The sequence below is a fragment of the Chiloscyllium plagiosum genome, unplaced genomic scaffold (genome assembly GCF_037043375.1).
Source record: "Chiloscyllium plagiosum isolate Xiang-an unplaced genomic scaffold, Cpla_swu_hap1 HiC_scaffold_7, whole genome shotgun sequence".
NCBI lineage: Eukaryota > Metazoa > Chordata > Chondrichthyes > Orectolobiformes > Hemiscylliidae > Chiloscyllium > Chiloscyllium plagiosum.
The window spans coordinates 27,300,388-27,315,941 of record NW_028270145.1 but is presented as its reverse complement, the minus strand read 5'-3'; the positions used below and the strand labels follow the sequence as shown (position 1 = coordinate 27,315,941).

General features: G+C 40.0%; 1 protein-coding gene across 1 annotated transcript in view; it reads left to right on the top strand.

Annotated features, from left to right (window-relative positions):
- The window catches only part of usp40 (ubiquitin specific peptidase 40), a 135,769-nt gene extending 120,936 nt beyond the window's left edge, over positions 1 to 14,833 (top strand). The window contains exons 29-32 of the mRNA XM_087988867.1: positions 435 to 645; positions 8,272 to 8,367; positions 8,917 to 9,011; positions 11,177 to 14,833. Of these exons, the coding sequence (XP_087844993.1) occupies positions 435 to 645; positions 8,272 to 8,367; positions 8,917 to 9,011; positions 11,177 to 11,294 (520 nt within the window). The 3' untranslated portion in view covers positions 11,295 to 14,833. The remainder of the gene's footprint in view (positions 1 to 434; positions 646 to 8,271; positions 8,368 to 8,916; positions 9,012 to 11,176) is intronic.
- Positions 14,834 to 15,554: the final 721 nt, after the last annotated feature.

Genomic DNA, 15,554 nt, shown 5'->3' with positions numbered 1-15,554 from the left:
CACCTAGCTTGGAGGAGGAGAACTGTGCTCCTTTGCTGTACTTGCCTCGCTACCTAATTTCTTGAATTACTGAAATGTTCACCAATATTTCTCTCAACAAGTCCAGTGTTAACTGTCGGAAATTGTCCTTGTAAATCTCAAATTCAGAATTCTCGATCCATTGCTAACCATTAAAAGATCATCCAGATGAAGACAATTATTATTCTTTTGTGGGCAGTGGATCGCAAACCTGGAATTCTGAGAGTGCGCCTTTATGACACAATTAGCAGTTTTCAAGATGGTTGAATGCTTCCTTCTCAAAGACAACTAGAGATGGTCAATAAATGCCAGTGATTTCCATTTCCCAAGAGTGAATTTAGTAAAAACAAAAATTATGCATATGTTTGTGCAGTAACAGAGTAGATTCAGTACCTTTTGATGAATCTTTGGTTCAGGTCTACTGAGTTGCTGTTGCGGCTGAAGATGGCAGTCCCTGGTGAAAGGATGTATTACCCAGCTGAGGAATTTGTTTGGGACATATCCAAGGAATGCACAGTTCGCACCCTTAAACAGAAAATTGTACAGCACTATTCATTGCCACCGGAACAGATTGAAATTGCCAAATATTTTCCAGATCAGTTTGAGTGGATGCCTATGACCAGTTGGGTAAGCAGAAAGACTCTTGTACTAATTGGTGTCTATAGATGTAAGAGCGTTAGCTTAGTAGAATAAAATAATGCACTTTTACATAGTATGACATGTGTGCCTGCATGCTTAGTAACCAGTAGTGGTCCATTTCTGCCAGAAATTGAGTGTAAATAATTTCATCAGCATCTATTCTGTGTTCTCTAAGGCATTCCCCAGGGCTCTATTGTTAGCCAATTCTTCCTCAAACATGGAGTTAACATCTAGATGTACACTAATGAGAGAAGCCATTTATCATTTCTTCCATTGTCGTATGTGGTATTGAATATCAAGTCTTGTAAAGTTCAACCTTGAATGGGATGTACTGTGCTCCTCCCAAACATTTTGGCACAGATTTCTTATCTGCCTCTCCTTGGCTGCCCTGCTCCGGTTGAATCAGCAGGTGTGTCAATCTCAATGTCCTATTCCACCAGCGAATCCATACTCCTACCTGATCCATTACTAGGAATACATTTCGATGCAAAGTTGCCCATTTCCTCCTACCACAGTCTCAATTACACTTTCACATGCTTCTCGTAATAATCTCAAGTCATCTATTTCTCCAAAGCTCACCCTATCAGACTCCCAACTCTGCCCTGCGCAAGCTAGCAACTCTTGTTTTTTTTAAACCACCTCCCATGTTCACAAGCTTTGCTTGCGTAAATGACTTCAGTTTATTCACATTGTTTCAACTCTCAGCTGGGGCTTTCCCTGCCCCAGGTCCATCATCTGTTAGGAAGCACTTCAACACAGTTGTTTGGAATTCTCATCCACAAACAGCTGTGGATACTGGATCAGTTGTTAATTTTAAATCTGAGGTAGATAAATATTTTGTTGAGCAAAGATGTTAAATGATAGAGGACAAAGGCAAGTATATGGAGTTGGGCCAGACAACAGCCATGATCTCATTTAATGGGGGAATGGCATGAGCAGCTGATTCGCCTACTTCTTTTTCTGTGTTCTTATGTCAGTGGCAGAGGCCAGCCATTGATCCCTTGAAATCATTTTTTTTAAACTTCTCTTCCCTAATTTATAGCTTTAAATTAAGGGGGGGTAGATATAGGACTGAAGTTAGGGGTAGGTTCTTCACTCAGCGAGTCGTAAGTTCATGGAATGCCCTGCCAGTAGCAGTGGTGGACTCTCCCTCTTTATGGGCATTTAAGCGGGCATTGGATAGGTATATGGAGGATAGTGGGTTAGTATAGGTTAGGTGGGCTTGGATCGGCGCAACATCGAGGGCCAAAGGGCCTGTACTGCGCTGTATTCTTCTATGTTCTATGTTCTATGTTCCCTACTTTTCAAAGTTGCGAAACATCACGGAATTGTTCCAATTGTATCTGCAATGGCACCCATAAACAGTGCAGTCGTCATTCCCTGTAAGCTGTGTGAGCGCTCCAAGGGTCCATGCGTGATGGATTGGTGTGCCGATTATCATTCATGGCAATGACATCTAGCACCAGAAGTTGCTGCCATGCAAGAACCTCAGATGAAAGTAAAGTTAACAGGAGTGCTGCAGCTAGTACCATTCCCCCATAATCCTGTACATTTTTCTTTTACAGATAAAACTGCTTCTCACTCTTGAATGCCTTGACTTAATCTGCCCCCACCACATTTTCAGGCATTGCATTCCAGATCTTCCCTACTTGCTGATGTGTCAACAAAACCTTTCCCTCATGCTTCCATTGCTTTCTTTGCCGTTTATCATAAATTTCTATACCCAGTTATTCCTTCCACAGGTGTAAATAGTTTTTCATATCTTCTCTATCCAGACCTTTCATGAGTTAAATATCTGTATCAACTGATAATCCAAAAAAAGTCCATAGATGTGCAGATTAGGTGGGATTGTCATGCTAAATAGCCTAGTTGTGTCCAGGGTTAGGTGCAGACTGGGTGGGTTAGCTAAAGTAAATGCAGGAAACAGACCCTTCAGTCTAACTAGTCCATGCCGAACATAATCCCGAACTAAACTAGAGCCAGTTGCCTGCTTCTTGCCCATATCCCTTCAAACCTTTCCTATTCATGCTCCTATCCAAATGTTTGTTAAACGTTGTAATTGTACCCATATATACCACATCCTCAGGACGATCATTCCACAAGCAAACCACCTTCTGTTTTTAAAAAAAAGATTGCCTCCCATGTCTTTTCCAAACCTCTCGCCTCTCACCTCAAAAATGTGCCCCCTAGTCTTGAAATCCCCCACCTCGGGAAAAGACAATTACCGTTAACTCTATGTGTACCTCTTATTTTATAAACTTCTATCAGGTCACCTCTCAACGTCCTATGCTCCATTGGAAAAGTCCCAGGCTATCCAGCTTTTCTTTATAACTCAAACTTTCCATATCCAGCAATGTCCTGATAAATCTGTTCTGAACCCTCTCCAGCTTCATAATATAGTCAGGACTTTACAGCACGGAAACAGACCCATCGCTCCAACTAGTCCATGCCAGTTGAAGTCCCAAACTAAGCAAGTCCCACCTGTCTGTACTTGGCCCTTATCCTTACAAACATTTCTCATTCATGTATACATTCTCATGTCTTTTAAACATTGTAACTGTACCTGCATCCTCCACTTTCTCTGGAAATTCATTCCAAGCACAAACCATCTTCTGTGTTTTAAAAAAAAAGCCCTGTGTCTTGTTTAAATCTTTCTACTCTCTCACCTTAAAAATATGTCCCCTCATCTTGAATTACACCTGTCATTGGGAAGTCACTTGCCATTCACCTTCCTTTAACTGGGTGACCAGAAATGGACACAGTATTCCAGAAGAGGCCTCACTAATGTCCAGTGCAGCCTGAACATAACTTCCCAACTGCTATACTCAAAGGACTGAGCAATGAAGTCAAGCATGCCAAGCAAGCGTCACAGAGTTATGTTTCTGCATCCCTAGGTTCTTCTGTTTTACAACAGTATCCTAGGCACTACCATCAATTGTATAAGTGGTAACCTTGTTTGTTGTACCAGATTGAACTCCGTCTGCCATTTAAGGTTTGCATAAAGATTTGTACCTCGGTTGGTGTAGTTGTGGGTATGTTCACTGAGCTGGGAAGTTGATTTGCCGATGTTTCGTCCCCTATCTAGGTGACATTTTCAATGCTTTGGAACCTCCTGTGAAGCGCTGCTGTGCATTCTGGAATTTATTTGGCTCGGTTCCTGCTGCTTCTGCTTGTTCGTTATTGTGGCCGGTATATTGGGTGCAGGTTAATGTGCTGGTAAATGGAGTCCGTGGATGAGTGCCATGCGTCTAGAAATTCTCTGGCTGTCCTTTGTTTAGCTTGTTCTACGATTGTGTTGTCCCAGTCGAATTTGTGGCGCTTGTCATGTGTGTGTGTGTGGCTTTCCGATAGGAAGGAGACCAGAAATGCACGCAATATTCCAAAAGTGGCCTAACCAATGTCCTGTAAAGCTGCAAGATGACCTCCCAATTCCTGTACTCAATACTCTGACCAATAAAGGAAAGCATACCAAAAGCCGCCTTCACTATCCTATCTACCTGTGACTCTGCTTTCAAGGCGCTATGAACCTGCAGTCCAAGGTCTCTTTGTTCAACAACACTTCATAAGACTTTACCATTAAGTGTATAAGACGTGCTAAGATTTGCTTTCCCAAAATGCAGCACCTCACATTTATCTAAATTAAACTCCATCTGCCACTCCTCAGCCCATAGGCTCATCTGTTCAAGATTCTATTGTAATCCAAGGTAATTTTTATCACTGTCCACTACACCTCCAATGTTGGTGTCATCTACAAACTTGCTAACTATACCTTTTAAGCTCGCATCCAAATCATTTATATAAAATGACGAAAAGTAGTGGACCTAATACCGATCCTTGTGGCACTCCACTGGTCACAGGCCTCCAATCTGAAAAACAGTCACCACCCTCTGTCTTCTACCTTTGAGCTAGTTCTGTATCCAAGTGGCTAGTTCTCCCTCTATTCCGTGAGAACTAACCTTGCTAACCAGTCTCCCATGGGGAACCTTGTCCATCACCTTACCGAAGTCCATATAGGTCATGTCTACTGCTCTGCCCTCATCAATCCTCTTTGTTACTTCTTCAGAAAACTCAATCAAGTTCATGAGATATGATTTGTGGCATTTAGTGGCTAGTTGGTGTTCATGAATGCACATTACTGGTTGTCTGCTTGTTTGTCCTAGATGGTGTTTTATATAGTCTTTGCATTGTGCAGACCATTAATCAATAACCCACAAGCCAGGGAAACAGTCAGACAAAACAGTCGCAGGATGATCCAGGTTATGATTACAAGTGCACACAAGAGACTACACAGATACAAGAAATTGCCTGCCAAAAATCATTAGTTTCAAACACAACCAATCAGAAGTGGACCATAGCAATCGAACAGGTCATCACCATAGGACAGAACAGAACCAATACAGAAAGAGAATAGCAGTACAAGACAAAATTACTAAGCTAACCAACAACAGAGAAGACACTTGGCTAAGGAACCTTTCCTACAGACAGTTTACAGACACCGAAAAAGTCGTACTAGCCAAGGGACTCAACTACAACCACAGGGATGCAAAAACAACAGAATTCCCAGCTGCACTAGAACGTACGCTCAGAACTAATGGACTAATTGAAGAAACACAGCTAGCAGTGAGACAAACCAATGTACCCTTACTCACAAAGAAAAGACAAATGAACAACCCCAACATCAAAGAGAGAGAAGCCCTAACACACTCAAAAAGGACAAGAACATAATCACAGTGGACAAGGGCAGAATGATGGTTATTACGGACAAGACTGAATATATTCGGAAAGAGAGAAACTACTGGCAGACACTGACACCTACCTACAGAGTGAATCTGACCCCATGCAGCAGCTAACCAATAGAATAATCAAGACACTACAGAACCTACAAAAAAACCAGCTGATAACCAGGATTGACTTCCAAAGGATGAATCCAGAAAGCAACAACACGCCAAGGGTTTACTGATTACCCAAAGTACACAAACCAGACATACTGCTTAGACCCCCTGTGGCACTCCCTAGAACTCCATTGTGTAAACTGGCAAAAGAAACTTCAATAAAAATGAAAGCATCTTATCAGTGAATCCACACAATCATCACCGGAATTCCGCAACAACGTCAAGAACATAAACATAGACAAGGAGAAGCAATGGTCTCATTTGATGTAATGGCAATGATCAGTTCAATTGACAAAACTCCAGTCAGAGAGACAGTAGCCAACCTGCGGGACAAATGGAGCAGACAGTACGACGGGGAACCTCTCACAAAGTCTGCATGCTCAAACTACTAGACCTGTGCTTGACGACACACTTCACGTTCAACAACCAAATATATGAACAGGTCAATGGAACACCTATGGGCTCACCTATCCCTGGGCTCGTAGCAGAAGCAGTGATACAAAGACTGGAACAAACAGCCCTCCCACAAATCCAACCCAAACTCCTGATCAGATACGTGAATGGCATTTTTATAATAATTAAGAGAACAGAGGTCAAGAACACACACCAGATTATCAACACCGTGCTCACAGGGATCAGATTTACGAGAAAGGAGGAAACCAACAATCAACTCCCATTCCTGGATGTGATGATAGAAAGAACACAATGGTGAATGCACTACAAGAGTGTACAGGAAAATCACACACACCGACTAGGTCCTGAACTACAACAGCAACCACCCGAGCATACACAAAAGAAACAGAATTAGGACCCTGTTCAAAAGGGCTGCAACACACTGCGGCACTCCCAACCTGCGAAGAGAAGAACACCTCTACAGAATATTTGCCAAGAACGGATATCCTCGCAACTTCACCCACAGATGCCAAACAGACAAACAACGCGATGAGGACATGCCACAACCTAACCACGCTACCTTACATAAACGTCTCGGAACTGACAGCCAGGCTTCTCTGCCCACTGGGAGTTATGAGAGCCCATAAACCGACATGCACACTCAGACAACAACTCACCAGAACAACAGACGCAATACCCATCATGTACTTTACAGGATTTCATGCAAAGATTGCACCAAACACTACATAAGACAAACAGGCAGATAACTAGCACTCCACATCCATGAATACCAACTAGCCACTAAACGCCATGACCAGCTGTCCCTAGTATCCCCACACACATGACAAGGACCACAAATTTGACTGGATCAATACAATGATCATAGGACAAGCTAAACAGAGGACAGCCAGAGAATTTCTAGAAGCATGGCACTCAACCACGGACTCCATCAACAAACACGTTGACCTAGACCTAATATACTGACCGCTACAATGAACAACCAGAAGCAGCAGGAATGGAGCCAAATAAATTCCAGAAGGCAGTACAGCAGCACTTCACAGGAGGCTCCAAAGCATTGGCGATGTCACCTAGACAGGGCACGAAACATCTGCAGGTCAATTTCCCAGCTTAGCGAACATATCCATGACCACGTCCATCTGCCATTTTTCAGCCCATTGACCCATTTCATCAAGATCCCTTCTTTAATATTGCCTAACATTTTTCTCCATGTGCTGTTCAGTGATCACCATTCTTCCATCAAAGCATTTTGGAAGACTTTGTTATACAAAAGGTGCCATGCAAATATAAACTCTTAATAAGTTGGTTATAGTGTCATTTATAATTGTGTCATTACACAGTCAAGCTATATTGACCTTGATCACTAACACAGCAGCATGACGCAAGCAGTGTGGTCAGTTGAAAGATATCAATTTGACCCACTGCAGTCCAACTTAAAAATCCAATGAAATGCATCACCATCCCTCATTTACCTTGCTATTTGGGAAAACCAATGTCTGCAGCAGTTGATAATTGGTCTTGCTATATACTTCCCTGGGCAGTTGAGCACAGGCAGCTCAATTGGATACTCTTTGTAATTTGATAGCACACTTAAAGTGGAGTCATTATTACTTTTTACTTGCATCTTGTTCCAGCTTCTGTTGGTTCATTACCTTGATTTCTTGTTGTTTTACAGCTTCCTAAAATCAGTGCTTAACTTTAGAGAGTAGCTGATTATTCTCTAATGTCATTACATTAGACAAAGAAGCTAATAGGTGATTGTATAGTTACTTCTGAAGATCATCTGTTGTTGAGGTGGAATATGCAGCATAAAAGTTCATGTTTTCAGATGCTGTGAACAGATTTGTTTTCTTTTACTAATAAAATATTTACTGAAATTTGATCTTAAAGTTTGAATAAAAGCTTGGATTTATAGGTCATGAAAGCCTCTATATGCATGTCCCCGAATATTTTATTTGTAATTATGTACTGTTGAAAGTGTCACCACTGTTGTAATGGCTGCCAACGTGCACACAGCAAACTCCACCAAAAGCAATGAGACAATATGCGAAAATCTGTTTTTATGATGTTGGTATGGATCAAATGTTGGCCAGAACGTCAAGGAATATGCTCCTTTTCTTATAACATTGATATTTTTAACCTTATTGACAGCATGAGTTGGGAAGTTTATAAGCTATGTGGGCAGAATTAGGCCATTTGGCCCATCGAGTCTCCCCTGCTGAGTCTGATCATGGCATTATTGCTACAAAGGAGCTTGAGCACTTTATAGCTTACCACGTCTTGTGTTCTAAACAACATTGTTTCTCTTTAGACTCAGCAAGTCTCAAAGAAGAAGAAGAAAAAGAAACAGCAGAGCCTTCACGGGGCTCCTTATTATCTGAAAGATGGAGATATCATTGGTGTTAAGGTGAGCCTGAAGTTGACCAGTATTGGTCATCTCGTCGCCATCTGTCTTTATATTGAATTTTGCAGCATGTGAACAGTTATATGCAATGTTTATGCTCCATCTGTGAAAAGAACCCCAACCTGTTCAGCCTTCCTGCATCCTTTAGGTTCTGGCATCGTCCTTATAAAGCTTTTTGGAACTTCTCCGGTGCTGTACTTTTTTTTTGTAATGCAAAGGCCAGAATTCTGCCAAGTGTAGTCTTCACAAGTTTTAGGAAAACTTCCCTTATGTTTGAATTCCATTTGTCTAAAATTATTCAGGACTTTTTGAGCTTGTTTTTCCTGCCGCAAATGTGCAGAAATTACTGCAGATATTCTTTTAGATAATAAAAAGCAATTCAATTTGCAAAATGTCAAATTTGGGTAGGATTAGGGAATTCCAAAAAGCTTCCAAGCTTTAAAAGAGGAATGGTTCATGTGTTGAAAAATGAAATGAAAATTGATCAAATTGTGTTGGGGTCTTTCCTTTCTTACACTTCAGTAGATAATTCTAAACATTTTATTCCTACAGAACTTATTAATCGACAAAAATAAGGACTTCAGCACTGTGGCTGATGACATTGGGAAGGAAAAACTCAAACTAGAAGGCAATAGTAAAGACACACGGTAACTTATTTGCTAAGATTTAAAATTGCTAGGCCACTCCCAGTATTATTTCGACAAAAGCTTATCTGCTCTTAGAAATCTATTGTAGCATATCAAATCATCTCTGATTTATGCTATGGGTTTCTGGTTATCTTTGTTGATCCAGTAGTCTGTACAATTCAACCAAACTCTCACTTTGTAAGAAATGCTGGTTTTGTGTTTTTGCTGGAAGAGGATGAGATGCTGACATGCTAATTTATCTGTTTCCTTAAAGCATTTATACCCAATAAAGCCATTTCTGGACTGCCTTTACCCCTATATTAATTGTATGCAATCTTCAGAGATTAGAGTCCTGCAGTCCAGAACAAGAACTCTATTTAAATCATTTCAAGAGAGCATAAGGAGAATACAGGTGGATGTGAACAGTTGAGTGAGTGGGCAAAAATCTGGCAGATTGAGTATAATGTGGAAATAGGATGTTAACTTTAATAGGAAGAATAAAAGATGAATATTACTTCAACAGACATTGACTGCAGAATTTCTAGATGTTCTAGTGTGTACATCACAAAATGTCAGTATGAAAGTATACCTAATAATTAAGTCTAATGAAATGCTTTATTTATTACAAGATGAATTTAACATAAAAATAAAGAAGTTGTGTTTCAGTTACGTGGAGCATTGGTGCGACTGCTTCACGAATGTCATAAACCTGTTGGATTATAACCTAGTGTCGTGTGATTTTTAACTTTGTCCATTCCAAACCAAGACCTGCACTTCCACATCTCACATCTTGGCAGTTTTGGTGCCCTTATTTAAGGAAGGAGGTAAGTGTGTTAAAGGCAGCTTAGAGAAGGTTGCTACCTGGAATGAGTGGTTTCTCACAATGAAACATTGGACAGACTGAGCTTGTTTTCATTTGAGTTTAGAAAAGTGAGGGTAACTTGTTTGAAGAGTACAAGTTCCTGAGCAGTCTTGACAGGTTCTGCGTGATAATATTTTCTCATGTGGGCTAAGTCAGAACTCGGCACAGTATTCATGAGTTAGTGATTTAGGACAGAGGTGACGAGAAATTTTCTGAGTCATGTGACTTTGAAACGCTGGCTCAGAAAGCCGTGGAGGCAGGATGATTGAATATTCTCAAGGTGGAGCTGGATTGTAGGTAGGCAAGAAAATGGAAAGTTATCGGGTTAGATACAAATATGAAATTTGTAACCTTCACCAATCAGCAGTAACCTTATTGGAAGTGGAGCAGGTTCAAAGGACCGCTTTACCTATGAATGTTCCCAATTTATGCATACATATTTGTACATGAACATTGACTTCAATCCTGAGATATAAAGACTGAATCAATTGTTAAATTGATTTTATTCTCTGTGAAGTTATCTTTATGACGTTGTACAGTATTGTTCAGTCCGGCTGGAAATGTTTAGTTACCATTTGATTAGATTAAATTACTTAGTGTGGAAACAAGTCCCACCGACCCGCCAAAGCGCAACCCACCCAGACCCATTCCCCTACATTTACCCCTTCACCCAACACTACGGGCAATTTAGCATGGTCAGTTCACCTAACCTGCACATTTTAGGACAGTGGGAGGAAACTGGAGTACCCGGAGGAAACCCATGCAGACATGGGGAGAATGTGCAAACTCCACACAGACAGTCACCTGAGGCGGGAATTGAATCCGAGTCTCTGGCACTGTGAGGCAGCAGTGTTAACCACTGAGCCCACCGTGCCACTTGAGAGGAGTGCCTCCTCTCTACTAAGCAAAACATAAAGCAGCAGTTTTTTTTAATAAACCCAGAACAAATGAGCAATTTATTTACATGATCCATAACTAAAGGAGAACATTGGGATGCAAGAAAAGAGATTATGATAAAGAGATAGTTGATTTCTAATAATCCTTCAAACGTCCAATATCAGTATGTTGTAGAAGATCAATGTGTGTAGTAACAATCTAGTGTTTGTGACATGCAGCAGTGGAAGGTTTGAATAGGAAAGACTCATTTAATTAAATTGTTTTAAAACAGTGTCTGTGCCCTTAACTTTATTTATGTGTCAACATTAGCACTTCCCAGTGCATCTTATAGAAGGGTTATCAAGCTTGAAATATTAAGAATTATAAACTCAAGTACAGAGCTTAATCATCTTAACATGCAGCCAACAATAACTTTTTTCCTTTGCAGTCATCAAGCTACTGTCCAGGGTGGAGATGCCTCAGAAAATCCTGAGAAACAAGCAGTTCGTGCTCGTACCCGCAAACCGGAGGTGGCCTTGTCCATCAGTGTAGCAGACTTCAGATAACAGCTATGGAATCTGGAAGAGGGTACCTGAAAGAGCTGATGAGCTCTTGCAGTGAGTGTCAGAGGTGCAGAGCTGAGTAAGAGTAATGAATGAACAGAGAGATTCACCACCTACTGTATGCAGGAGTGAAGGTAGCTGGTGGTCTCAGTTATAGAATTATGTTTGAGGATTAATCGGTAAGGGCTGTCAGATTCTTCACTCCAGTTTGGTGTGCCCTGATGAGGTTTCCTTCTGTCTCGAACTGGGAGGAGAAACCTGACAGAACACCATCAGAATTAAGAGGAGAATCTTCTCCAGCTGGCCTTTGATTTTTGTTTTGTCAATAACTGCCTAAATCAATATTTGAAAAGAAATTGATTTTCTTCTTGCAAGTATTCAGAACTATTTTTTTTTGAAAAATACCTATGCAATAAATGGGAATCCATTCCCAAGATATAGTTCAAAGCTTCTGACACACCAGCAACTGGTGCTTGTTTACATTAAGGAATCCCAGTGTTGCAGCTGACCATGCTTTATGTAATGTTCTGCTAATGTGCTTTTGTGAAATTATCCCTCTCACTTGTTCAGGGGTGATTGATTTGTTGATTAGACCATAAAATCCATTGTAGATCTTATACCAATGTGGAGGCTTTTATCACATAAAAAGTTGGTTGGTTGTGACATAAAGGATATTTTTAACACCGGACAGGTGGAGAAGCATCACAGTTAGTGGATTTTATGGTCTGATTTTCAGTGAGAACCTGACTTGCTGGCAAGGACTGTGTCCCTCACATAAACATTTGTAACCTCAGGAGTTCCCAGGTCAGAGAGAACTTGACTTTTTAACATGCACACAGAAATGGTGCAAATTGAGGTACATTCAGAACGTATACATCTATGGAAAGGAATAAAAAATTTTATGTATGAGCCTGCGTTGCCAGTGGGGTAATATCTCCAACAGGGTCTTTGTTTCCTTTAATTGTCACAACGACTAGAAAACTACTTATTTTGAGCTAGTTACTTTGCAGGTTACTCTAGGCTATCTGATGCCTTAATCAACAGAGAGCTTTTAATTGATAGGATTGACTAACTGTAGGGCACTCGAGTAGTTTCTACATGACTAATGGGACAGACAATTATGATAAGTTAATTTAAGACTTTACATTTCGTTCAATATCTGGTTATTCTGCTCGTATAAGTATAGTCCTTAGCATGCTCCTGACATTGAGTTGCACCAGATTAAGAAGACAATTAGATTAAGAAAATTGTAAGTAGTTAACTGATCCCATCTAACAGAATACCATAGTTTATAGCTGATACAATATGACAAACAGAGCATCTTTGCGCAGGACACTGAATAATATGATGTGTTGCAATCTTTTATCTGCACTGGGCTTCTCAGGACAGTGAGATTGGGGTAATCACAAATAAAGGACAACAATTAGAAAATCACTGTGCAATATTGTGAAACATTCTCGTGAAATTTGTAAATGTTACAGAGATCTGCGCATATTTCCCTGTCTAAAAATATTAGAAACCGTTTAGAATTATATTTCTCCAAATGGAACAGATTGCAAAATGCCTTCTCTAAAATGTGGTTAAGTTCCAGTTATCAGTGGCTGAGTGAAGAATGTCAGCACAAATTGTGGAACTAGTATAAATGCTAAGCAGGATATAATGTTGGCACATTATCTGTATCTTTACTCTGCAGGACGTGGATGTGTCTTACAGATTTTACATATGCTGTAACATAATATGGTAACTTATGCATTATACGTATTCCTTGTTATTGCCCAAATTGTTAGAAAAAAAACAAATAAGATCAAATTGAGCCAAAAAGCCTTCAGGTCTGCATACAAGTAATAGGCATCATTAAGCCAGAAGGAAGCAGATGGTTTCATTGTGGCGAGGAAGGGTGAGAAGCAGCACAGGAGGATTTGAAAGCTAATTTTCGCGAGACGTATAGAAAGCATTGCTTGTTTTTGGAGCAGTCTGTTACCAGCACTGTGCAATGGTTTGGTTTAGAAGAACTAGATTATTTCACATGTGTTAGTATGGGCAAGCAGGAACACAGATGACAAGGTGGCTTCGAGGCTGATAACCATTAACTTTATATTTCTTTCAGTAAAAGTGGACCAGATGTATGCAGTGTCCTTAAATACTTTTAAAAGTGATCAGTTCAGCTGTTTTTTCTTATTAGTAATTGGCATAGCTCTAATTTGTTGCAGTTTTTAAATGAAGTTTATTTCAGTCCTTTTGGGGCTCTTTATCCCCTCCAACAATTTGTTTAAAGTTAGTGCCTTGTCCTGCACTTATTTGTGCCAGTAGATGCCAAGTATAACTAGAGGGTTGGTGTATGTTGTAAAATATAATTTTCCACTGTTTGTTTGGATATAAAGGTATCAGTACATTGATTGCAGATTCTTCTTCCAAATGGCCCACCTCATTAACCTTTATCGTCATAAAACAGGTTTCAGCTTCTGTCTCACCTCAGGCAGTGATTCTGGGTTGGATTTACCAGTGCACTAGCCCATCAGTAGCCTTGGAAATGATTTATTTCGTTTTCAAATTAGGTGCAACACAAGGCTGTCTGTTTTCAGTCAATGCAGCATCTGACAAACCACTGACTGGAAAACGTAAACTCTTTCGGTTACTGATTGGGTCCTGTAATTATTAAGTAATCCCAAGATAACCTTAAACTAAATTTCTTCCCTACAACTCCACTTGCTTCCAGTAGATAAAGTAAATGTAAAGGCAGAGGACAGGTGAGTACACCAGGTGGATGATTTAGTATTAAAAAGCGAATTCTATTAATGAAGGTAAATAACTAGGCAGTCTATAGCAGATCCTCGTTATTTCAGGAGCTGATCAATATACATGTGAATGGTTTGAATTGATTTATTCTATAGTCTTGAAATGCAACATGAAGTTGTCGTTACTGTTTAGACGACTTTTTTTTTGACTATATACTGCCACAAGAGGGGGATGTGGGGAATTTATTGTAGAGCATCTCCCACTCCAATGCTGGTGTTTGCACTGAATTTTCGCCAAAGTTATCAGAGACTAAGAATTCCTGCAAAAATTTCAGTAAAATTAAACATTGTGTTGTAAATAATTCAGTCCCATTCATTAGAATTTGGGACTGGAACAGAGACTGTTGCAACCTAGTGTAAGAAAGACAGAAAGAAAAGCAAATCATGTATTAGAATGGAATAATTGAAATTTTGGTTTGAAGGAATCGCACTTTTCATCTTTCTCCCAGCCTGTGGTTTAAGAAAGAGAGAAACACTTGCAAGTACTAGTGAGGCTGCAAGTCTGGTGCTCGAGGGCTCCAGAACCTAATGGAAAAATACTTCAACAAACTGCTGCAGAATAAGCTCCTACAGTGTGAGCAACTAATTTGTTTATCAAGTCATTCTTCTAATATATTTTCGGGGAAGTGGGAAGCTCTCCTTTATGAATTTTCCTAAGATGGAATTGGTTTATTTTTATCAAACATAAACAAGTGCAATAAGTTATGTAAATCTCTATAAATTGATTAAAGAATTTATACAAAACAGCTTTTGTGATTGTGGTATTCCTATCTTTGCTTTGACTTTATTACTGGCCATACATTCCTGATCCAGATAGATCTTTATATGAATTATGCAATGTGCAGAAAATGTTCCAGTGTACCATTAGAAGAGTGTAGGCATTTTTCAGGATGTACCAAGCTCAGAAATTGCCTATTACAGTCCTTCAAACACTTTGGATAAAGCTAGAGTCTGTTGATATGATTTATTTATTCACCTGATGATGGTACATCAAATTCTAGGTAGTTGAGACCTTCGAGGTAGTTTTGAAGCTCACTAGATATTGAAGGGTTGTTTGACTGAATAGCCATTGAGCAGTGGTAAGACCATCAATTTTCATGTATTTAGCACCTCTGATATTGCTAAGCATCCCAAAATACTCCACATGTGTTATCAAACAGCGCTCGCCACGAAAACAAGTGAGATATTGGGTTAGGTGCCAAAAACAGCACCAAAGAAGTGTGCTCAGTGATGCATCTTAGAGGAGAAAGATGCAGAAGGAATTCTAAAGATTCAGGTCTAATAGCTAAAAGAATGTCAGTGGTGGAGCACTGAAATTGAGGATGAGCCAAAAACCAGGACCGAAGGAATGTGGTGACACCTGCTGGAAAACCGATTTCGTGGACAGACTTTTGAAGAAGTGCATTCTTTAACAAATTAAAAATTTAAAAGTTTCTTTGGGACACTCTGAAAGGCTTTATATAAATGC